The 21,037-nt window shown below is 36.2% G+C and overlaps 1 protein-coding gene across 1 annotated transcript; it reads right to left on the reverse strand.

Moving 5' to 3' along the window:
* Positions 1–2,446: 2,446 nt before the first annotated feature.
* LOC136712658 (uncharacterized) lies at positions 2,447–5,846 on the reverse strand. The gene is made up of 2 exons (XM_066689345.1): positions 4,738–5,846; positions 2,447–2,666 (listed from the first exon to the last, which is right to left on the reverse strand). The coding sequence occupies exons 1-2, from the start codon at positions 5,296–5,298 to the stop codon at positions 2,613–2,615; spliced, it is 615 nt and encodes a 204-aa protein (XP_066545442.1). The 5' UTR covers positions 5,299–5,846; the 3' UTR covers positions 2,447–2,612.
* Positions 5,847–21,037: the final 15,191 nt, after the last annotated feature.

The following is a 21,037-nucleotide window of genomic DNA, read 5'->3' on the forward strand; positions in this document are numbered from 1 at the left end:
GAGTGTATATTAAATTAGCATCACTATTATTGAAGATTTTACCTGTTGCATATCCTATTATACAGCTCTGGAAAAATTTAAGAGACAACTGCAAAATTATCAGTTTCTCTGGTTTTACTATTTATAGGTATGTGTTTCGGTAAAATGAACATTTTTGTTTTATTACTGACAACATTTCTCCCAAATTCCAAATAAAAATATGAATGGAATGGAATGGCTGCCATACATGTAGAGATGCTGATTTAAGAAACATTTGCTGTGGTCCAGAGCTGTATATGTTCTGTATATCCTTGTCAATGATTTGGTTTCCTGCTGTGAAGGGCCCTGTAAATGTTAGAGAAAACCCAGATGCTAGGCCACCACTTTTTATAAGAGAACATGACAGGACGCAATGCAGATGAAATGGAAAAGAGGAAAAACTTTTTTTCTGGCTATGGTAATGCCATGTAGGTGCTAACTAGAGTAAAGGTCTTTCCACACTGTATGCATTGCATCAGAACCTCAGTTCCATACAGCAACTACTCCGGGTAGTTACTGATGAAGGACACTGAGGGGTAGGGTTGCCACGATTATTATAATCATCTTTGCTTGGGGTTCACTAAGGGTAGGCATCTAACACTGGTGGAGTGGGACCCTTTCCTGTATATATATTAATCTCTTGCCAGTCGATCTTTTGGCACAAACTTGTCTCAGTTTCTGATTCTAAAAAAAAACCCTCAGCTTTTTAGTCCCACTGAACAGTAATTACTCGTAATACCAGCTCCTACCTGTCTGAGCCTCACTGGTGCTGGTGCTTCAGCTGCTTCAGGGAGACGTCTCTCTTAATAATTAAGCATTTCTGAAAAATACGTGTATTGACTCATGTGCTGCCAATGCATTATAAAACAATAGTACGAGAGATAAAACAATGCCTATTTCAATGTACTTAAATATTGTTTTAAGCAGAATGCATATTGATTAGAAACATTAGAACAAAAATATGAAATTTCAGAAAAAGAAAAAAAAAACATGGACAATGTACATGCTTCAGACTGTCACCGAATAAGCAAGATAAATTACAATTAAATGCCTACTCAAAGGAATTTCAAAGTGTTGTTCAGTGAGTGATGTCCATACCTTGCGGTCTTCCACTGAAACAGCGACGCCACCAGGTACACACTCGATGACGCGCATGCGCTGATTAAGGGCTGTCACTAAATTGCATGCTGTGTAGCTGAAGTGGCGATGGATCATCTAAGGTAAATCATATTTACTGAAATGTTTCTACATACGTTTGCCATTTAAAAAAAAAAAAAAAAAATCGAAATAATTTGGGGGGCACGTGCCCCAACAGGATGACGCCACTGAAAGAAAGAGACGTTTAGGTCACGCCTGTGGCCCGCTTTTCATACTCATATTTCATAGGAGGAACAACCTGAAGGAGAGTCACAGTGGTCGTGTTCATGTAGGGCAGATTTCCGCAGTTCTGCATAGATTTGCAGAATCCCAATCCCATTGGTGGAGCCGCGCAGAACTGCAGAAATCTGTGCAACACAAATTATTATTATTTATTATTACATATTTCTTAGCAGACACCCTTGTCCAGGGTGACTTACAAAATGCAACCAGTATGCAGAATCCCTACCACCTGCAGCTGCACAAATAACAGAAGACTTGTTATTATTATTATTATTATTATTATTATTATAATAATAATAATAATAAATTGACGAAATGATTTCTCTGGCTTATAACAAAGAAAGTTCTATAAAAAACTGGAAGCACTTCAAACTTATTTAGACATCTTCAAAATTACCAACTATGAAGTTTACAGCAAGTATCCATCAAAAAAATTAAATGCCTGTTAATCTTGGAGCCAAGGTAAAATATTATTATTATTAATAATAATAATAATAATAATAACGATGACAACTTAAAATTTAATTTGCATTGTCTACATTATTATATTTTGTACAGCTTTTGCAACTACTGAAAATGCATTAAAACAACTGAATACATAAATTATCTTAAATGTGCACAGCTAGGTTATTTTTTAAATTAGAAAAATAATGGTAAAATAAGTGAATATGTGAACCTAAAAGTATTGTAACTAATAATTGTCTTCTATTAAGAAAATTAAACAGGTGTAGCATGTGAAAAACTGCTTTTAATATTGTTGACCATAGACCTTAGTTAGATAGAGAAAATAGTACAAAACAGAAAATAGAAACAGGTTAGATATTTTGTGCAGTAGAATTGCTTTACTCTTATTGTTTTCTATGTTACAAGAATAAACTGATTGTAAGTTATTTTGTGTATTTTGTGAAGCATCCTGGTCGTCCAGGTAAAAACAAGATCGAGACCACTTTATTTTTTAGTAAACAGTAGTTTTTATTTTCCTTAAATTGTGTACAGAAGAGTGACCCACTCTAATAGCACATCACCAACTTAGTCAGGAATTAACTCTCAAACCCCCAACTCTCTCTCCCCGAGCTATCCTCCTAACCCCACTACACTGCCCCCCCCCACTTGTAGATGCATCCGTCCACGAATATAATAGTAACTGAATCATTATCTGCAGAGCAGCCCCCAGCCATCAAGGTTTCCACATAAACTAAGCCCCAACTAACTAACTACACGGTAGAGTCTCTGGACAGACTGGAATGCAGCAGGTGGCATCTTTGGACCTGTGGAAACAAAAAAGATGCTACAACGCTGCCCTTGGCCCACCTCCCCCACAGCCTGGAGCTGCCCCCTCTGTAGTCAGCAACCAGTGTTGGGGTCATTACTGATCAAAAGTAATATATTAGTCATTATTCATTTCTTGAGAAAAAAGTAATTAGTATTATATTTTTGTTCATTTAAAATGTAGTATTTTATTTTACTTGTTATATTACCCACTGAATTCCTTCCTTTTGCACTGCAAAACAATGTGACTAATCTCTATAGTCTGGTAATGTGATTTTTAAATGTATACCAAACAAATAAACTGCAATTTAAGGCCTTATTTTGTGCATAACTGCGCATAAATCCTGTTGGGCAATATTATCTTATTTTAAACAAACAAAATAATCTGCTAGTAGTCTGCTCTAAACTGTGTAACAAAACAATAAATGAAAACAAAGTGGAAGGCAGTTAGGTAATTTCATTTCTGTTAATTTTCGAAAATTTGACTAAAATCGTCCAATAAGATGACGATGAAAATATGACGAGATTAAATCAGCAGTCTGACTAAAATACAGGCATGTACAACTGTTGCTGCCATGCAGTGCAGCTTATTGGCTGAACACTAGGATCTACAGCACAGACTAGTGAAGGAAGGGTGGGGAAAGTTAAGAAGTTTCCAAGAGTTTTGATAGTGTGATAATTTCCTCCAAAATAAATACAAATATTTGATCAAAAAGAGAGTGTTCGATAAAAGCTAGTTATGTTATATATAAAGTTAGTTATTATCATAGTTATTAGCTATTATAAGCAAACTGATTAAAAATAATATATATGAGAGAGAGCGAGTAGCTAGGCTACAGTCTGGCAGTACTTCAAATACAATGAAAAAACTAAGTAAACACATTTAAGATATGAACTGCAAGAAACTAAACCAAATGTGGCTACAATATGACTGGAAAAAATACAACACATTTGAAGTGACATCTGAAGAGTGAAATAAATCAAATTCCATTAGTAAGATTTTGGCGTTTCTTTATTTCTCAGACAAACACGAGAAGGCTTTGGAGGTAAAATAATTATTCAGAATGTTAGTTAGTCAGTGATAGTCTTATATATTCTTAAAGTAATAGTTAAGATAAGCTTATCCGTTTTATTCATTTGTTTGTTGCATAAATAGTTTTGGAAAGTAATAAGTTTCCACAATTATTGTATGGATTTAAATGCTAACAAATTAGAATGGTTATTTATGTAATATTCCAAAGACTAAAACTGAAATAAGTGCAGGTTGTTGATAGGTTGAAAATTCAATAGCATGACTAAAATGTGACTAAAACTAATGTAATTTTAGTTGACTAAAACTAAGAAATATTTTAGTCAATTTTTAGTATACTAAAAATAAATAAAAGTTCATGACTAAAATGCGATTTTATCTCATAGACATTTTAGTTTGCCTGACTAAGACTATGGCTAAATCTATGACTAAGGCTATTAAGGTACAAAATAAACTTACAAAGTAAAACTAAATATTGCAATTTGTTAGTTTCACTATAACAGTTCACAAAACTAACAGGAAACAAAAAAATAAATAAAGCTGTATTAAACTACATGAAACTTGAATGAAAGAGTTTTTGAAGCCAATTGGCCGCATAAAAAAGACGGACAAGTGTCTTCGGCAGGTGATTGGAAAAGTGATTGGTGGCATAAAAAATGATTGACAGTTACTCCAATGACCAATGCCAGTGCTTTTAATCCTGTATGGGCATAGTTTACCCAGATAATGAGTGAGTTTCATAATAATGCCTACCTTAAGCTCTGTGCATCTCACGACAGTAGCACATACACAAGCACATGTGCACACATCATTTAGATGAAGAACATATAATGTAGCATGATAACATTTTTTTAATGGAAAGTAACTAATATTATTACTCAAATAAAACTAACACATTATATTAACTTGTTATTAAGATATGTAATAGTATTACAATAGTGCGTTAAGTTACTAACGCATTACCCCCAACTCTGTCGGCAACATGAGCAACGTTTGACCGGTTTGGATACCCTCTGGGATCTTCTGGGCTCATCACTCACCTCAGCGGTGGCATGGGGAAGCTCTGTTGGTGGTGTGTCCGTCACCACTGGATATCCCACCTCCCCAGCTTCATCTCCCAGGTCCAGGGCAGGTAGTGCGATGGTCTCTTCCTCACTTTGCTCCTCCAGAAACCCAGTGCTTTCCGGCTTCCCCACCCGGTAAGGTGTCATTCTGTCCTGGTGAAGGACTACCTTCCTACGGTGACCTGCCCTCTGAACTCTGTAGACAACCTGGGACAGGGCCTGCAGGACTGTGCAGGGGCCTTCCCATACTCTCATCATTTTTGGGCAGTTCCCACGTTGTCTGCGAGTAACGTAAATCCAGACCTTATACCCTGGCTGATAATGCTTCCCATGGCCTCGGACATTGTACTGATGTTTCCGTTTAACTACATCCAGACAATCCTGGAGTTCATGGACATATTCCAGCTCTGGGCCCTCTGTGTTATCCCCTGGAGGCCGCCCATACAGCAGTTCAGTAGGCATGTGCAGCTCCTGTCCAAGCATTATGGAAGCAGGTGTACATCCCATTGCCTGGTGCACTGATCTCTGGTAGGCCATTTGTAACAGCTGCAGGTGGGTAACCCAATCTCACTGATGCTTCTACACAAACAGAATAAACTGGATCTCCAAAGTGCACTGTGGGTGTAATAGAGCCTCCCGTAAAAGTGACTTGAACTAAGAATTCAGGTTAAATGTGATTTTAAAAAAATCCTTGAAAATCCTTAGTGCTTTCGATGCTGAGTTCAGGTACTTCCTGTATTTCTTTCCCTACTTATAAATGTAATAGGTATACTTACAGGATATTTTTCATAAAATTCGTGGTCCGGCAAAGAAGGTGCTTTCCTGCAATGGTTTCTCGTCTTGTTGTAGCTTCAGCTTCAGAGAAATCCAGTTCCAGCCATCTGCCCTTTTTGTCCTCCGTTGGTTCGCCAATAATATCAGACTAGAACCTCCTGTAGAATTAACTGGAACTAAGACTAATCAGGTCAAGTCAAGAGTCAAGAATATAGAGCACAGTATGCAGGTATACTGGTTACAGCAATGCAAAACTCTTTGATGAACAAGTCCGTCTTTTATGAGTCGAACCCCTGTCCAGCTACACCTTCCAGAGTGACCACCCCCCCCCAGCAGAGTAGCCAATGGCAGCTGTCCATTAGCATACAAAGGGACAATGGAGCCCCCATCCCCTCTCTCACACTCCATGGTAATGACCCTGGTTCCCACACCTGTACCTCTCTCACAGGTGATTAACTCACCCCTCCCAAATAGACAGGTTCCTCACCTCATCTTTATCAATAGCTTTTGATATGCTATTGATACTGGTAGACAGACCGTCTCCTCACCAATCTTTTGTTATACTATTGATACCTGAGACCCCCTGCCCTCAGACAACGGTGTCCATTTTCTTTCACTCAAGAACTGTTAGGGAGACTGTGGAATATTACGAGGGTGGAATTAATCCAGTTTCACACCGTTTTATTCCTTACAGGTGCATCACCTGAAACTCAATTTTCTCCTCCAATGTTTTTGAATAATTGGCTTCTACTAGTGTTGTCACAATACCTGAATTTAGACTTTAGAATTTAGAATTTAGATACAGATACCAGGTTTACTATAACAATACTTGATTCCGAAACGATACTCGATACTGGAAAGGATACCTTGACAAAAAAAAAATGTATTAGCCAAAGGCACAGAATAATCATTGGGCTTTTTTTCCCCCAAACACTGAATGCTTATAACTGGCTATATAATCCAAAATAACTACCTATAAAACTACAGCACCATAATAAATAACAGAATATAATATTTCTCTCTCAAGCAGGTAAGTGGTTACAGATCAGCAGCATCATTTTTTCAAGGACTTCAACATACTGGCATACTGGCAAAAAACAAATACTTCTTCCATGCTAAGGAATCCCACACGCTGAGGCATTACTGAAACTGTCACTCCTTCTGCCCACTGCCCAATCCAAATGATATTTTGTAAATGCATTGTAATGGACAGATTGTTTTGTTGAGGTTAAACTAAGACCTAATTTCAGAAACTCATTTTTTGTGTGCAAGATTCCATCATGCTTAGTGTTATTAGCAGTGACATCATGGCAGTAATTAAGCTACTCCTTCTGTACTTTCAACTTAAACTGTAAAGTTAAGGTGGGCAGGGTGGTTGCAAGATCTCCATCTACTAGCCATGTTAAGTTTGCATATTTTTCTATTGTCTACATATATTTAAGGTTTTATGTTACATAAAGAGGTAAATACAAAATAAAACCTTGTTCATTTAAGTTGGAAATGTTCAGGTACTAGCAGAGATAGGATATGCATGATCATTGTTCTATTCGCCTCTTTTGACTGGGGCTATTTGTTACAACACTGGCTGCTGGAATAATTTACATTATCAGATAACTACTTTTGAGTGATCAACTCATGTAGATCAGCATGACACTGCATTCAGTTGAAACTCCAGACAGTGAAATGCAAACAAGGCCAATCTAACCCCTGCTCTTTTAGGTCAGGTGTGAACTGGTCTAAGAGATAAGGACAATGGAGCAAGAGTGTATAGAAATTGGTAAAGGGTGCCTTCTTATTCAGAATGAAGCAACTATTAACAGTCTGTTAGCTCTCTCCTTTTTGTTTTGCTTGCATGTCCCTGACTGTACTCTCCTGGACTTTCCTGCCCGCTTTCCTCATCACTATCCACTGGCAATTGAATGCCCAGAGCCCCCACATGGCTTTTGAAGTGTTCAATTTTGGTTTTCAAGGGGTACTCGCTTATAGCACACTTCCCTAAAACCTATAGGTACTGTTTTCTTGTTTTATGTCTCAAAACATATTGCCAGCACTAAAGAGAACCATATATCATAATATAGGCCCTGAAGGGTCTAATCATCTTAAATCAAAATAAAACGATGCTCCTCTACCCCAAAACAACTAGTAAGGATACAAAAATGATTCCACAATGCCACATAAACATGGAATTTAAGTGCAAAAACAGAACCCATGCATTTATTTTCATAGCATGTATGTTGTACATATAATACCAAATTATACCAAACAGGTGCTAATGATCATCAATTCAATCTGTAGGTTGAAACACAATTATTAACTGAAACAGAAACAGCTGTGTAGGAGGAATAAAACTGGGTAACAGCCAAACTCAGCTAAAATCCCTGACTTTGAAGTGTACCTAGAAGAATTGATGCTGTTTTGAAGGCAAAGGGTGGTCACACCAAATATTGATTTGATGTAGATTTTTCTTCTGTTCACTCACTTTGCATTTAGTTAATTGATAAATATAATCTATTAACATCTCTATTTTTGAAAACATTCTTACTTTACAGCATTTTTTCACACCTGCCTAAAACTTTTGCACAGTACTGTATATTAGAATTAAGTATTAAAACTGTTCAAAGCAATACCACGTCTTGTCAAAAAAATACCATATCTTTATGCATTTACATGGAAACCCACCATTTCCAGCTTCTTCTCCTTCTCCAAACTACAAATCCTAAAAAGCATTGTTGAGTTACATGATATGTAATATAGTCATCTCAGCACTGAGGGCACACTGTGAAAATACTCTGCTTGAACATGCTATACATTGAGAGAATAGGTGAAGTTAGGATAATCGTGATTTAAAACAAATGTTTACCAGTAGAGGAATTAATGTTAGCACTGATTTTACTCTGCATATTTTCTTGTTTTAAGGTGACCTTGTAGTTTGTATTAGTTTTGGCATAATAAGTGTTATACATTGACCCCTCTGCAGTAAGAAATTCTTCAGGTTAGGTTAGGTTGATGTGGCTACGAGCTGAAATATGATTGGTTAGATAAAAAATGTACACCCGAACAAACAAGTGACATCAGAAACACAAAGGCCACAATTCAAACAAAAAAATCCAGGTTAAGGAGGTCTAATACATCCTGCATCCTATAATACATCTCTTTAGCTATCTTCTTAGGAGAACTGAATAGTAAAAATTTGTGACGAACTGCAAGGACGTTTGATTAACTGTACGTTTTTGGTAGATTTGCTATTCCTGCATTTTTGTATGCCATTGATTGCATTTGGTTTGGCTGACAGTAGGCCTACATCACTTGTATTAGAGTTATATTCTAAATAATTATGAACCAACTCTTCACTGTGGGAGTCTTGCACTTGGAAAAAAGCATGATCTTAATAAAGCTGGAAATAAAATAATAAATATAATTTCACCAGGCAACTGGCAGCAGATTAAAGGCAGAGGTTTTTGGAATTGTTTTACGTTTAATTGATCAGGAAGTGGAACAGTTTATTTTAAATGAATTGCACAGGCTTTGTTTGTATACATTTGTTTGTTTTTTCTTCTTATTATTGCAGTTATATTTGTACCATTAGCATGCAGTAAACCGAAACCCTGCATAAATAATGCATATCGCCTGCATTACCGGCAAGGCGAGATTTGATCTTCGTGCTGTCGGTATGAACGCTGTTATCCCTGAACAGAGCAGGGCTGCTCTTTGAAGTTCACAACAGTCTTTCATTTAAACAAAGGAATGGTCCACACTGCTCATCAGTGTATTCATCTCCAAAACTCAAGCGTCCTGATGCCGAGGTTTATGGTTTGATCTCTCACAGCACCCATCTTGCATTTACTCACAGATACAGGGACACCAGTGTCCTTATTTATTCAGACCCTTGATGAAGTGCAAACTTAGTGTTCATTTAGCTAAACCATGAAAGTGTTCACTCAGAGCTTTTTTTGTGGGGTTTTTTTTTGCAGTAGAAATAAATTGTGTGAATTATAATATTGTATGTATCAATGTCCTATCTGTACAGTAGTTACATATATTTAATCAACCAAATCAACTTTTAGTAAACACTTCATCAAGTGTCTGAATGCATGTGGTGTGCATATCAGTCTGTAATCTATTATTATTCCAGTCCTGATAATCAGTTTCTATTCTAGAGAAGAGCAGTGCTTGTGCGTTTTCTTGAAACATAATGGAAAGCACGATGAAACTGTTTGGAAGTCACCTACATGTGTTTACACAAACCCCAGACTGATGCAAGTTGACAGAGAGGTATCATTGTCTTCCAATAACACCAGAGGTGAAAATAAACTTATGTTTTACAAAAAGATGACTATTGGATAAAACTAGAGGCACTAAAGAACCGATTAGCTTTTCTTTCATCTGTCGAAGCGGCAGGTTTCTAACCTGTATTTCAGTCCTCCAGCCCCAAGATACCAAGGTACCTTCCTCATTAAGCCACATATTGAACAATCATTAAGAATCACCCTATTGTATTACTTTAATCATGAGCTGTGACCTGATTGAAAAAGGCTGAGTAATATTATTTCAGGAGACAATGCTAAGACCTACAGCATTCTCTCTGCACTACAATATATTGTGGAGAGTACAATTTAAAATGAAACTAAGCACCAGAAATACTTTTTATTGAATATTCCAGCAAAATGCAGATAACACAAAGCATTGAAACCGTTGTCTGTAACTTACAACAGAACACTCACGTGTTTGTTGTTTTGCTGTATCATAAATGTTCTTAACATAAGCATAATTGGAAGCAAGCTACCGAGTTAGCAGCATTCATCGCTCTTCATCTCCCAAAGAGTTACACTATATTGAACTTCAGAAGCATATTATCCATCAAACAGTACAGTAGAATTTGCTGCACATGTATTAATGGCCCTGTTTGTGTATTAAATCCATTTATAAAAGGAATTCTACTGGAGTGTCTCTTGTTGCAGAATAGTAGAGGAAATTGAAGTTAAAAGTAAATAATATGGTCAGATAATGAAAGTGCAACCAGAAAAAGGTCAGTTTGCATTTGGTAATCGTGCACTATGTGATTTCAGATTTCAGAAACTATTCTTGCATGTAGACAGAGCTCAGTGTGTCGTGTCCACATTAAAATTTACAATAAGCATCCTACAGCTGAAGAACTGTGTGTGTGAATTCTGAAAGGGTATGCCACTTTCCATCTTGTTTACCTATGACTTTCAGCTAGCAATATCCTAAGCGCCGGGAATTTAATACCACTGAACTCGACATGAAATACTGAGGCATTAAGTGGCAAAAGGGGGAGACTGTCCGATCAACATGTCATTTAAAAACATGGGATCAGTCAGAACTACTTGGAATGCACACCTAGAGAAGCAAAAGTCTATATCGGTAGGCACATTGAAAGAGGTTAATAATCTACATTTCTCATTTCCCTCTGATGCATTGATGGGATTCCTGAAGCAATAGCAGAAGTATAGCTTTTACTCTTTGGCCTAAACGCATATCAAACCAGTCAGATTTGGGAAACAGATATGCCTCTTATCATCACAGTCAATGAGAATAGAACTACAAAGTAAAACAAACAAAGCTGGTTCAATATTTCACTTCTCTACATCTTGTGTCTATCGTATTTTGCCATGAAACGTCTCTGAACAAGACCATAAAAAGCAAGTGAAAACAAAGAAATTCACTCCCGCTTGACAGCAATAGAAGCACCATTCTGGAACCATAACTTTGGTTTATTCGTGTCTTTATATTTATTTTTCTGTTCTCAGATCCATCTGTGCAATAGAAAACCTTTTACCGACATATGTTATTTATTATGAATGCGATAATTTATCTTAACGACAGGCATCTTAAACAGAGGTATTACAGACAGATAGCAAAACAACAACATCAGCATCATTCTTCAGGAATAAAAGTGCATTTGTTTTAAAGTAAAACATAATTTGACAAACATGAGACAAAACCAATATTTTTCCATTTATTATGTATATATAAACCTACACATACACGCACTAGATTACATTAGACAGTAAAAGCACCTAATTTAGTTTGTTGATGGGTAAACATTCATAAGTTAAGACATATAAATAGATAAACTTGTTGAAAGAAACTTGTCTCCCCTTTCGATCTGTAAACTGATTCTGAGCAAACATGCAGAATGTTCAACAGAAACTGGGAAGTTAGTGATAAATACCATTAGAAAAGGGAGGTCTGTTTAAACTGCAGGATGCTTTGGGTAGTCATTGTTACTTTATTTATTCCATTATTTACAAGTTCCTCTTGTGAATGTGCATGTTGAGAGACGCATGTTGTTCTAGCTGGTTAATTAAAGTACAATTTTAGGTATCTGTGGAGTCAAGTCACGATTTTCCTTTTGCAACATTACCGGGTAAGCTTGACTTATGTATAAATAATCACAGGGCTATATGACACTCAGTTTCATAAGGATTTGCAGCTTATATAACCTAGGAGAATACTATAAAACTGAAGAACTTAATATTCTTGTAGTAGGAGAAGAACTGTCCAATCAATAAATAAATAAAAAGCTGTAAATATAACCATAAAATGTTTTAAATGTTGTAATATATGTAATTCTATTCTCATGATACAAGTATTAGATATTTTCTGACTTAACACGTTAGGAAAATATATGCTTTTAATAACTTAACAGAGAGAGCATAGGGATTCACAATTTCCTCCTTCAACCAGAAATAACTGAAAATAAATCAATAAAATATTAATCTTAAAACAATGTAATCTTTATTTCAGTATACAAATCTTTAACATACTTTGTATTTCTTCTACAATTGTCAGCTTACACAAATGTTATGTTAAGGTTGAATTATTTAAATTCTGTGAGACAAAGGGCATATAAAAATCTGATTGCTATGTGAATATAAATTGTCAGACATCTTTTTTGCATTAGAACAGCATTCTTTTTTTACTACTTAGCATAAATACACCTCATTGTTTAATAGCCGTTAACACTCAAACTAAGCAATTCGGCTCCATTATATTGCTCAGCGTAATTTATCTTTAAAAACATTTTGCTGCCCCTAACCACCTTTTACATAAAAAGTACTCCCTGCTAGCTAATAAGCAGTTGTCATACATGCAGGAAAAATATATATATCGTATCATCTATTTTTACACATACATCATGTCTGCTCCACTTCATAATTTCCTGTTTAATAAGTCTGCATTGATATGGCAGTTTGATTTGCAAGGATTGGACTTGGACAAAAACAAGACCAGTGAGGGGGATTTCATTCTTAAAGGAAGTCAAATAGTACGTTTCTTTCATTACACTTAGCTGTTTATGATGAAAGCAACACTGGATCAATTTTGATTTAAAATGACAAGAGAAAATGTGTTTTAGTTGTCAGGTACCAGTCATTTTAGAAGGTGTGTATTATCATTTTGAAGTGAGCATCCTGAACAAATCCTCCTTTAGTGTTGTACCATGTAAAATCCTGCCAGATGCAGAACAAAACTCTATAAAACTTTCAATTAAGGGTACTTGAAAATTAAAAATAGAAACATGCTTCAAACATTAAACCACATGTTCATCTGTCTTCCTTGATCACATGTTTAACACTCCTCTTCCACTTTCACATTTAGAGATTGACTTCACAGTTCTTGGTGAAAATAGAAGTGTATCCAGATTATTTTTTTTCCCAGCTTCACACAGTTTAATAAGAAAGGACGGAAATTAGAACAACGCAAATTAACTCTGCATTTCAATTTAACAGAATTATTTTTAGTCAGTGTGACGACTGAGCATAAAAGTAACAGGCAAAACATTATCCAGAAATGTAGAGTTATATTGCCCTCTCATGTCAATATTAAGCAATGTAATCCATTTGACTGGATGTCATTTCAGATAAGGATTTGTTTAGCTTTAATGGAGTTGTGTAAAATAAATATATTATAAAAGCTGTTGTGCACTGTAACTATAAGTGGTCTGCAGCTTTCAAAGTGGATTTAGGTGACATGTTATACAGTACTCTACACAACAAAGAAAATCACATCACACTTGTTTTACTTGCCTATGTTAAAAGTTATATATTTTAAGGTCAAAAACCAAGCAAACGTACATTTAGATAACAACTTCACTTCCCATTATTGTTCATGTATTCATTTATTAAGACTTTAAGGTCCTGAACATGCAGCAATAACTTGATGTGGTTTTGTAGACTTGCATTTAAAAACATATTTTAGGATTGTGAGAAATAAAGCAGTATCCATTTAGCCTCTAATACACAGAAGGCTATTTTTTAAACTATTGCATTCTCAGGAGCTTTCCAAGCAGAGCTGCATCATGTCATAATTATTTTACTATTAGGAAATGCATTATCAAGGTGCGTGAATGAGATAGAGGTAAAGCTCCGATTGTTCCCCCGGGTGTTTGTTGTCAGGTTATTCTAATTGTGTAATCAAGGGAAAAATACTATTTTAATTAAAAAAGCAATTTGCATTTCATCCAAGCCAATAAATATATGAAGAAAACATGCAAGGAGAATCACCGTCCTTCAATCATGCGCACAATGCTGACTCACCAAATCAAGTCGTCTTATTCTAGGTTTTTAGTTTTTTAGCATTACTCTGCTAAGTTAACATCATTGTAGCCACATTGTGAACTATCACATACACCATTCACTTTTTAAATATAGACTTAAAAACTCACCACTCACTTTTCAAATTAAAAAAAAACCAACATAAAGTGTCTCCGTAAGGTGTTGGGCACCACAAGCCCCAGAACAGTTCCAATGCCCTTGGCACAGATTCTGCGAGTCTCTGGACTCTACTGGAGGGATGGAACTCCATTCTTCCAAAAGATATTCCCTCATTTGGTGTTTTGATGATGGTGGTGGAGAGCGCTGTCTAACACGTCAGTCCACAATCTCCCATAGGTGTTCAATTGGATTGAGATCTGGTGACTGCGAAGGCCATAGCATATGATTCACGTCATTTTCATACTCATCAAACCATTAAGTGAGCCCTCGTGCCCTGTGGATGGGGGCACTGTCATCCTGGAAGAGACCACTCCCATCAGGATAGAAATGTTTCGCCATAGGATAAAGGTGATCACTCAGAATGACTGTCATGATTTGCAGTGACCCTTCCCTCTAAGGGGACAAGTGGACCCAAACCATGCCAGGAAAATGCCCCCCACAGCATAACAGAGCCTCCGGACCCTCCTCACTGTAGGGGTCCAGCAGTCAAGCCTGTACCGTTCTCTTGGTTTCACCGCACATGCACTCGCCCACTTGTGGAGAATATGGTGAAGGATGACTCATCTGACCATATCACTTTTCTCCTCATCTCTGTAGACCAGTGCCTACGGAGCCCCAATAATGACCCCTCTTTCAAAGTCACTTAGATCCTTTCCTCTAGCCATCTTGATGCAAAAATCGAGGTCAGCTGGGCCTGCTCAGTATTTGTATACATGCCACAGAGCATGATAGGATGTTAATTGCTTAATTGTATCATGCAGTACACCTGTTTGGAGGCATCTGCATTTGTTATGTTACTCCACTCATTTATTCAGTTTTTTCCTTTAATTTGTCACTCGTCTAGTACATTTCCCAATAAGCCTGCTAATATACAGTAAGAGTTCTCCAAAGACATCAGGGAGAACAACAATGATTCACTTTCTACATAAAAAACATTCAAGTGATGAGCTTGACAAGAGATTCTAAAATATTAAATATAATTACACATTTTAAAGTCTTGCAAAGTTGTTTTAAATGCCACCAAGACACATTCGAGTTAGCCATAGCAATCCAACATGATTAAAAGGTACATCATCCAAAAAACAAAAAAATAAAAAATAAATAAAAGAAGTCATCAGTGGAATGGGTGCAAACTAAAAAGCACGAAGCAGACACACAACATTTTTCGTGATTGATCTTCTCTGGGGCATTTCACATGTGCGTAGGAGTACATATAAAGGATCTGTTGTTTGTGCGCACCTATGTTTGTATGCCTTAATTTGGGGATTGTGAATCAGTTAATCTTTGATTACCATGTGATTTAACATAATGGAATCATCTGTATCCAGTGGGTAAAAAGCAGAAAGTGTGTCGCATAAAGCACACTATGAATGGGCACTTTGAAAAGAAATCATGAATAAAGTCTCCTGTTGCTCTTCTAAATGACAACTACTCTTCACCTTTAGATTGTCTGAGACTGAAGTCATAATGCAAGCCAGACTGAATGAATTGTACCGTACTTTGAGAGGATTATTATTGGATGAGATGTGAGAATCTTTACACTACCATGATTCATACAGTCATCCCATCAGTATGCCCTCCAGGGAAAGCAATGGATGTTGCATCAAGGGAAATCACACTTGATTTTGCTAATTAGTCTGATGATAAACTTCTTTGCAAGTGCAGGTACACAGTAACCCCCCTGTGGTTAAAATGTTGGAGCCACAGAGACACCAACAGTTGAGATGTATTTTTTATCAATGACTTGCACAAAAATGGAAAGATTAAGATGCTGGATCTATCAGTCAAGCCTTGCTGTTCCCACATCCATCTTTACTCAATAACCACTTCATCCAGTACAGGGTCATGGCACCTATATCCTCTTATTAAGTGTTCAAAATGCATTTTAGGCAACTATTAATTGATTCTGCTTTAATACATTTCACACTAGGCTACACAAAATCATTAAACTGTGCAGATTATTTGAGGTGCCAGGAAACTTTTTCCATGCAAGGTTGATATACAGACTGATATTTATTAAACATGTCCCGACTCTTGAGCACCGATAGCCATGGAAACTAACCAGAATTCAAAGAAAAATCTCATTTAAAATTCCAAGATGAACATCGGAAGAAAGTTAAGATAAGGCCGAATTTCAACAGCGATAACCACTGTTTTTTTTCACTGCTTTAAAAGTGCATTCCTCTGCTTTCATGAGCTGTGGATTTTTATTACATTTGATAAGAAAGCTTTTGCTTTACGTGGTCTTTATTTCTTTTGAGAAACGCATATCTGGATTTCTCTCCTTTAAAGGTTCAAATTCATTTGTGAGAAAAGTATTATTTACCTAATCTGTATTGAACATTAGACTGTACTCGACTGTGCTTTTCCTACAGTGTACCATCTTTTAAAACCAACAAACATCTTAAAAAACAACAGTTGAATGTTATTCTAAGAACAACAGATAGCTGAATACATGTTTGCCACATAAAACTACTAACTGAATAGAAATACTTCAAATTCAAACTAATATGGCCTTGAAAATAAAAAAAGTCTTCAGCTGAATATCTGACCGTCAATCCCACAGTGCACAATAGCAATACGAATATGCAACAAAAGCAGTGGGGGGCGGTGGAAAATTTGACTAGGTGAAGTCTTGGATTACCTAATCATTGCTGCATATGGTGACAGTGAATTACAGACCTTGAAAGTATTTCCAATTAATTAAAGTAAATTCATAAAATAAAAACTGGAAGATAAAGTAAAGTATGTAACATTCTCTGTGACTGCACAGTGGAGACCGCTTAATTAAATTGCTGTTGCAGTTCAGCTATTGCCCCCTCCAGCTTCCCTCTCCTACCTTGCCATCTTCTCCCACTCCGTACAGTACCCTTGAGCAAGATACTGTACCTAGATTGATCCAGTAAAAACTCAGCTGTGTAAATGAGTAATTGAATGTAAAAATAATGTGATATATATCTGCTAAGAAATGTAATAATAATAACAACATAGCAATGAGGCCCAAAACCTCTACCATGAAAATGGAGCTCAGACATCAAAAGGGATTTATTTGTATTGGGTAATTTATTTATATAAGTGGATTAAATAAAATGTTCAAGGTGTCTGAGCCTCAGCAGTCAGAGTTGCTTGGGGTCATCTTGTTGCCTACGGTTGTGTTGAAAAGCGAGCACATGTTAAGTGCAAGGACAGGTTTGGAAGAATTTGGGTTGAACTGTTGAGCCTAAGTGAAGACATTCAAAGAGATAAGACAAGAAAGTTGCTTAGCAGACATGGGGCCTGGTACCAAATACCCGAGATATGCAGCTTGTTTGGTATTTTGTTGATGTAAGCAACTTTTAGCTTTTTCCTCCAGTTCATTTGTTGCAGAGAGATGTATATTTAAGCATTTCGGGAAAAGCAATTAGGCACAAAGAATGCAAACATATGCATTTATTACATGTATGATTTAATTATTTCCATTCCCAAAGCTTATTCTTATTCAACTTAGTTTCAAGGTTCTCAATGAAATATTTATGTTTGAGGGTCCACACAGGCTGATAGTAGAACCCTAGAGATTTTAAATAAAACTAAATAAAAATATCATAAATTTTAAAACAAGTCTATTACAACTAAAGATCTGTATATCCAACTCAATAAATGTGGAGATTTTATGTTTATAAGATTTGGAACTTGGGTGCCATTATTCATATTGTGTTCACAGTATCAGCATAAACAGAAGGAAGGGAGGGTACAGATCAATTTACACAGTTGACCATCTCGAGTAGAAGTATTGATCATGAGACAGAAACAGATCATTTAAGCAGCCTTGGGACATATCGATCCCTTTCAAATTGGGAAGCAATCACTTGAAATGGTCTAGACCCGATGCAAATGACTTTGAGTAAGTATGTAACTGCCATATATTCACTACAGGCAAAATGGAAAAAACAAAACACCAGACATTTCAAATGAAAAAGATCATTATTTTGGCTCATGAACCGGTCACTGCTACCTCTAGTCCCTAATTTGTCAGCCATGAACAACAACAGAAGAATGTTGTGTTCAAATGCTTCTCAAAAGACAGTGACCAACCCTGCTTAATGTTTCGATATAAACATATAAACATGCATGAGCAAGGGTCAGGAAATTGCTGAAAAAAAGATGACACTTGACAATGGAATTTTCCATCAGAAATTCCAAGGTTCACAGATGTTAAATGGCCATTTCAGAAGTGTTCACATGCAGTATGCAGTGGAATCACCCATACCTTACAAGTGAGGTCAAACTATGCCTGCAACATTACACTGGAATGCAACAGTCATTTGTTGTGGATAGTTTTGATTAGTTAAGACATACATGTGATTGTTCTAGCCCTCTGTTAAATTGGAGCTATTACAAGCCTCAGTAGCTGTAGCCCTGAAATAACTATGAGATGAAGGTTCTACATTTTGTTCCCTTTTTAGACAGATATAGAGTGGGAAACAATATTTTACATGTTCACATTTGTGCAAGTCAGAACTGAGGGTAATTTGTCTTCTTTTCAATGTTTGGGTCAATGCTATGCAGACGGCAGTGATAAAGGAAAAACATTTGGTGAATGTGTATGGCAAAACAAGCGGAGGCTGGATTATATCTTGTCTGCCACAGCACACTCCCCTGAAATTACAGGTACACTGCAGTTTGACTTTCCATACCTCGTAGCCTGCAAAGAAAACCTCCCAGATGTCAACATATAAATTTTTTTAAATGTATCTAATACATTTTCTGTCACTGAGGACAGACTGCAATTGCTTTATAAATATATATAAAATATATAAAATGCAGTCTAAAATCTTTTTGTATCTTAAAACAGCATCACATTTCACACACTGTGACAAACACCAAATTACCATGGTCTCTTGATAGCTGGTGGCTAGAATTACCTTATATACTGTGCGTATAGAAAACTGCCCTAAACACCGAAAGCAAATACCTTTACACTTTGGGACAAGATCACCCTTTCATGTCTTATCAACTGTAAAAGTAAAGTCATGCACCACTAGCTTTAAAATTAAAGTCCACAAGATCCAAAATAAAATCCACCAGAGAAAAATGAAAACTGACAATTGGTTTTAAGATAACGCAGCAAAATATCAGCCAGGAATGTTAATCTCTTTTAATAGGAAGATGAATGCCCTGAGGTTACAGGAGTAACTTAGAACAGCTGGAAAATCTTTTAACAATAATCACACAGCTTAATAATAATACAAAAAAAAGATGAACTTACCAGTGAAATAAATGTTCAATGCCAAACAGCTTCAGAGGCAAAGGAATGTCATTGTTGGTGAGATAATTGGATTCAGGTTTCTAATTTGTAATTTGATCAATCCTAACCAGCTCAGTAACACAGCCTCTCTTTTATGTTTTTGAATTTGTGTTAATGGAAGCTGGATGTAGTTTAAAAAAAAAGAAATACACCAACATCTGTTTCAAACTTGATTACATACGTACATATAGCCATCTATATCATAAAACAGATAAGAGAGACAATGCCACCCTGAAAACTGGTTCTGGAGAATGTTTGCACAAGTGCACACAATCAGTTAGATCAATTACTCAATTGGGTTTTAATTGGATAGGAACCTTTATGGCAATTAAGTTATATATAGACTTCCTCTATATCTGAAAGTTTACTTTAAATATTGGGGAATAGGATTCAGCTTTTTAATCAGTCAGGCAATATTGTCTTACACTTATACCTGTTATAGTAAATGAAGCCTCCAAACCAAACTAATATTCTCCTCATGTTTGCAGTGAAAATAAATGAAGTGTCAAGCCATTGAAAGCTGCCTCATTAATTCACACTTTATTAAATGGCACTAAAGGTGGGGTAACATTAAGCTGTAATGTTTGCAGCAGACAATTTTATCCAGGCCTTTTAACTTTACATTTTAAACATTAATGTGTCAGTCATTTTGAGGTGCAAGCTTTAGGAGAGTACCAGTCTAATGAAGTTAAACATGACATGGGTATGCAAATGAGGCTGAAAAGTCAGAGAAAGTGATCAAAATGTCACATGGTTTGAAAAGTTTAGGATTAAACATAATTTTGCCTCCCAAGCACATCGATATAGCTCATCATCATCATCATCATCATCATCATCATAACAGAAGTGCTATGTAGGATATCCACAATTAATATTGGACATTGAGAAAAATGCAGTTAACAAGGCTTGAAATGATACCACTACAAAGTCTTGGTGTTTGAAGACTATTGTTTACTTTAACCAGCAATCAATGATGACAAATTTCTAACCTACTTTTCTGTTGCCTTATAGAATGCAAAATATAAAAACATACAAATCAAGTGTTCACAGTAAACTTATCTCATAGCTGTTTTCCGTTAGGCACATCCAGAGGAGCATGATGGGACCTAATGACATCACTTACACAGAAAGCTGACTTCAATGATGTATCTTAATCCTTGTGACTTCTTAAACATTGTCTTTGTTTACACTGAAGATGCTAGCAGGAAAATGACCACGCCACAGAGAGTTATGTTCATTGTTTCTATAAAGCCAGCGAACGCTTTATTAAATTCCCCTTCGTGAACTTTTTCTCCTTATTCAAGAGATGACAATTCAGATCAAGTCTACACAGCACATGAATCTTAAATTAAGACATAAAAAAGGCAGCCAAGAAAATTGGACAGAAACTGTTTCTAATACTGAAATTGTGATCAAACAAAAGATACTCCCGAGACATAATACAGTAAACACCATTTATAGAAAACAGTGTAGCTACAGTTGA

The sequence above is a fragment of the Amia ocellicauda genome, chromosome 17 (assembly GCF_036373705.1).
Source record: "Amia ocellicauda isolate fAmiCal2 chromosome 17, fAmiCal2.hap1, whole genome shotgun sequence".
Classification (NCBI taxonomy): Eukaryota; Metazoa; Chordata; class Actinopteri; order Amiiformes; family Amiidae; genus Amia; species Amia ocellicauda.

Bases quoted from the DNA above. Each gene is read 5' to 3' on its own strand.
- LOC136712658 (XM_066689345.1), bottom strand. From the start codon at position 5,298: ATGGCCTACCAGAGATCAGTGCACCAGGCAATGGGATGTACACCTGCT. The intron at 2,667-4,737 runs GTGAGTGATGAG...TTGTTTCCACAG, and splicing joins TTCCCCATGCCACCGCTGAG to GTCCAAAGATGCCACCTGCT.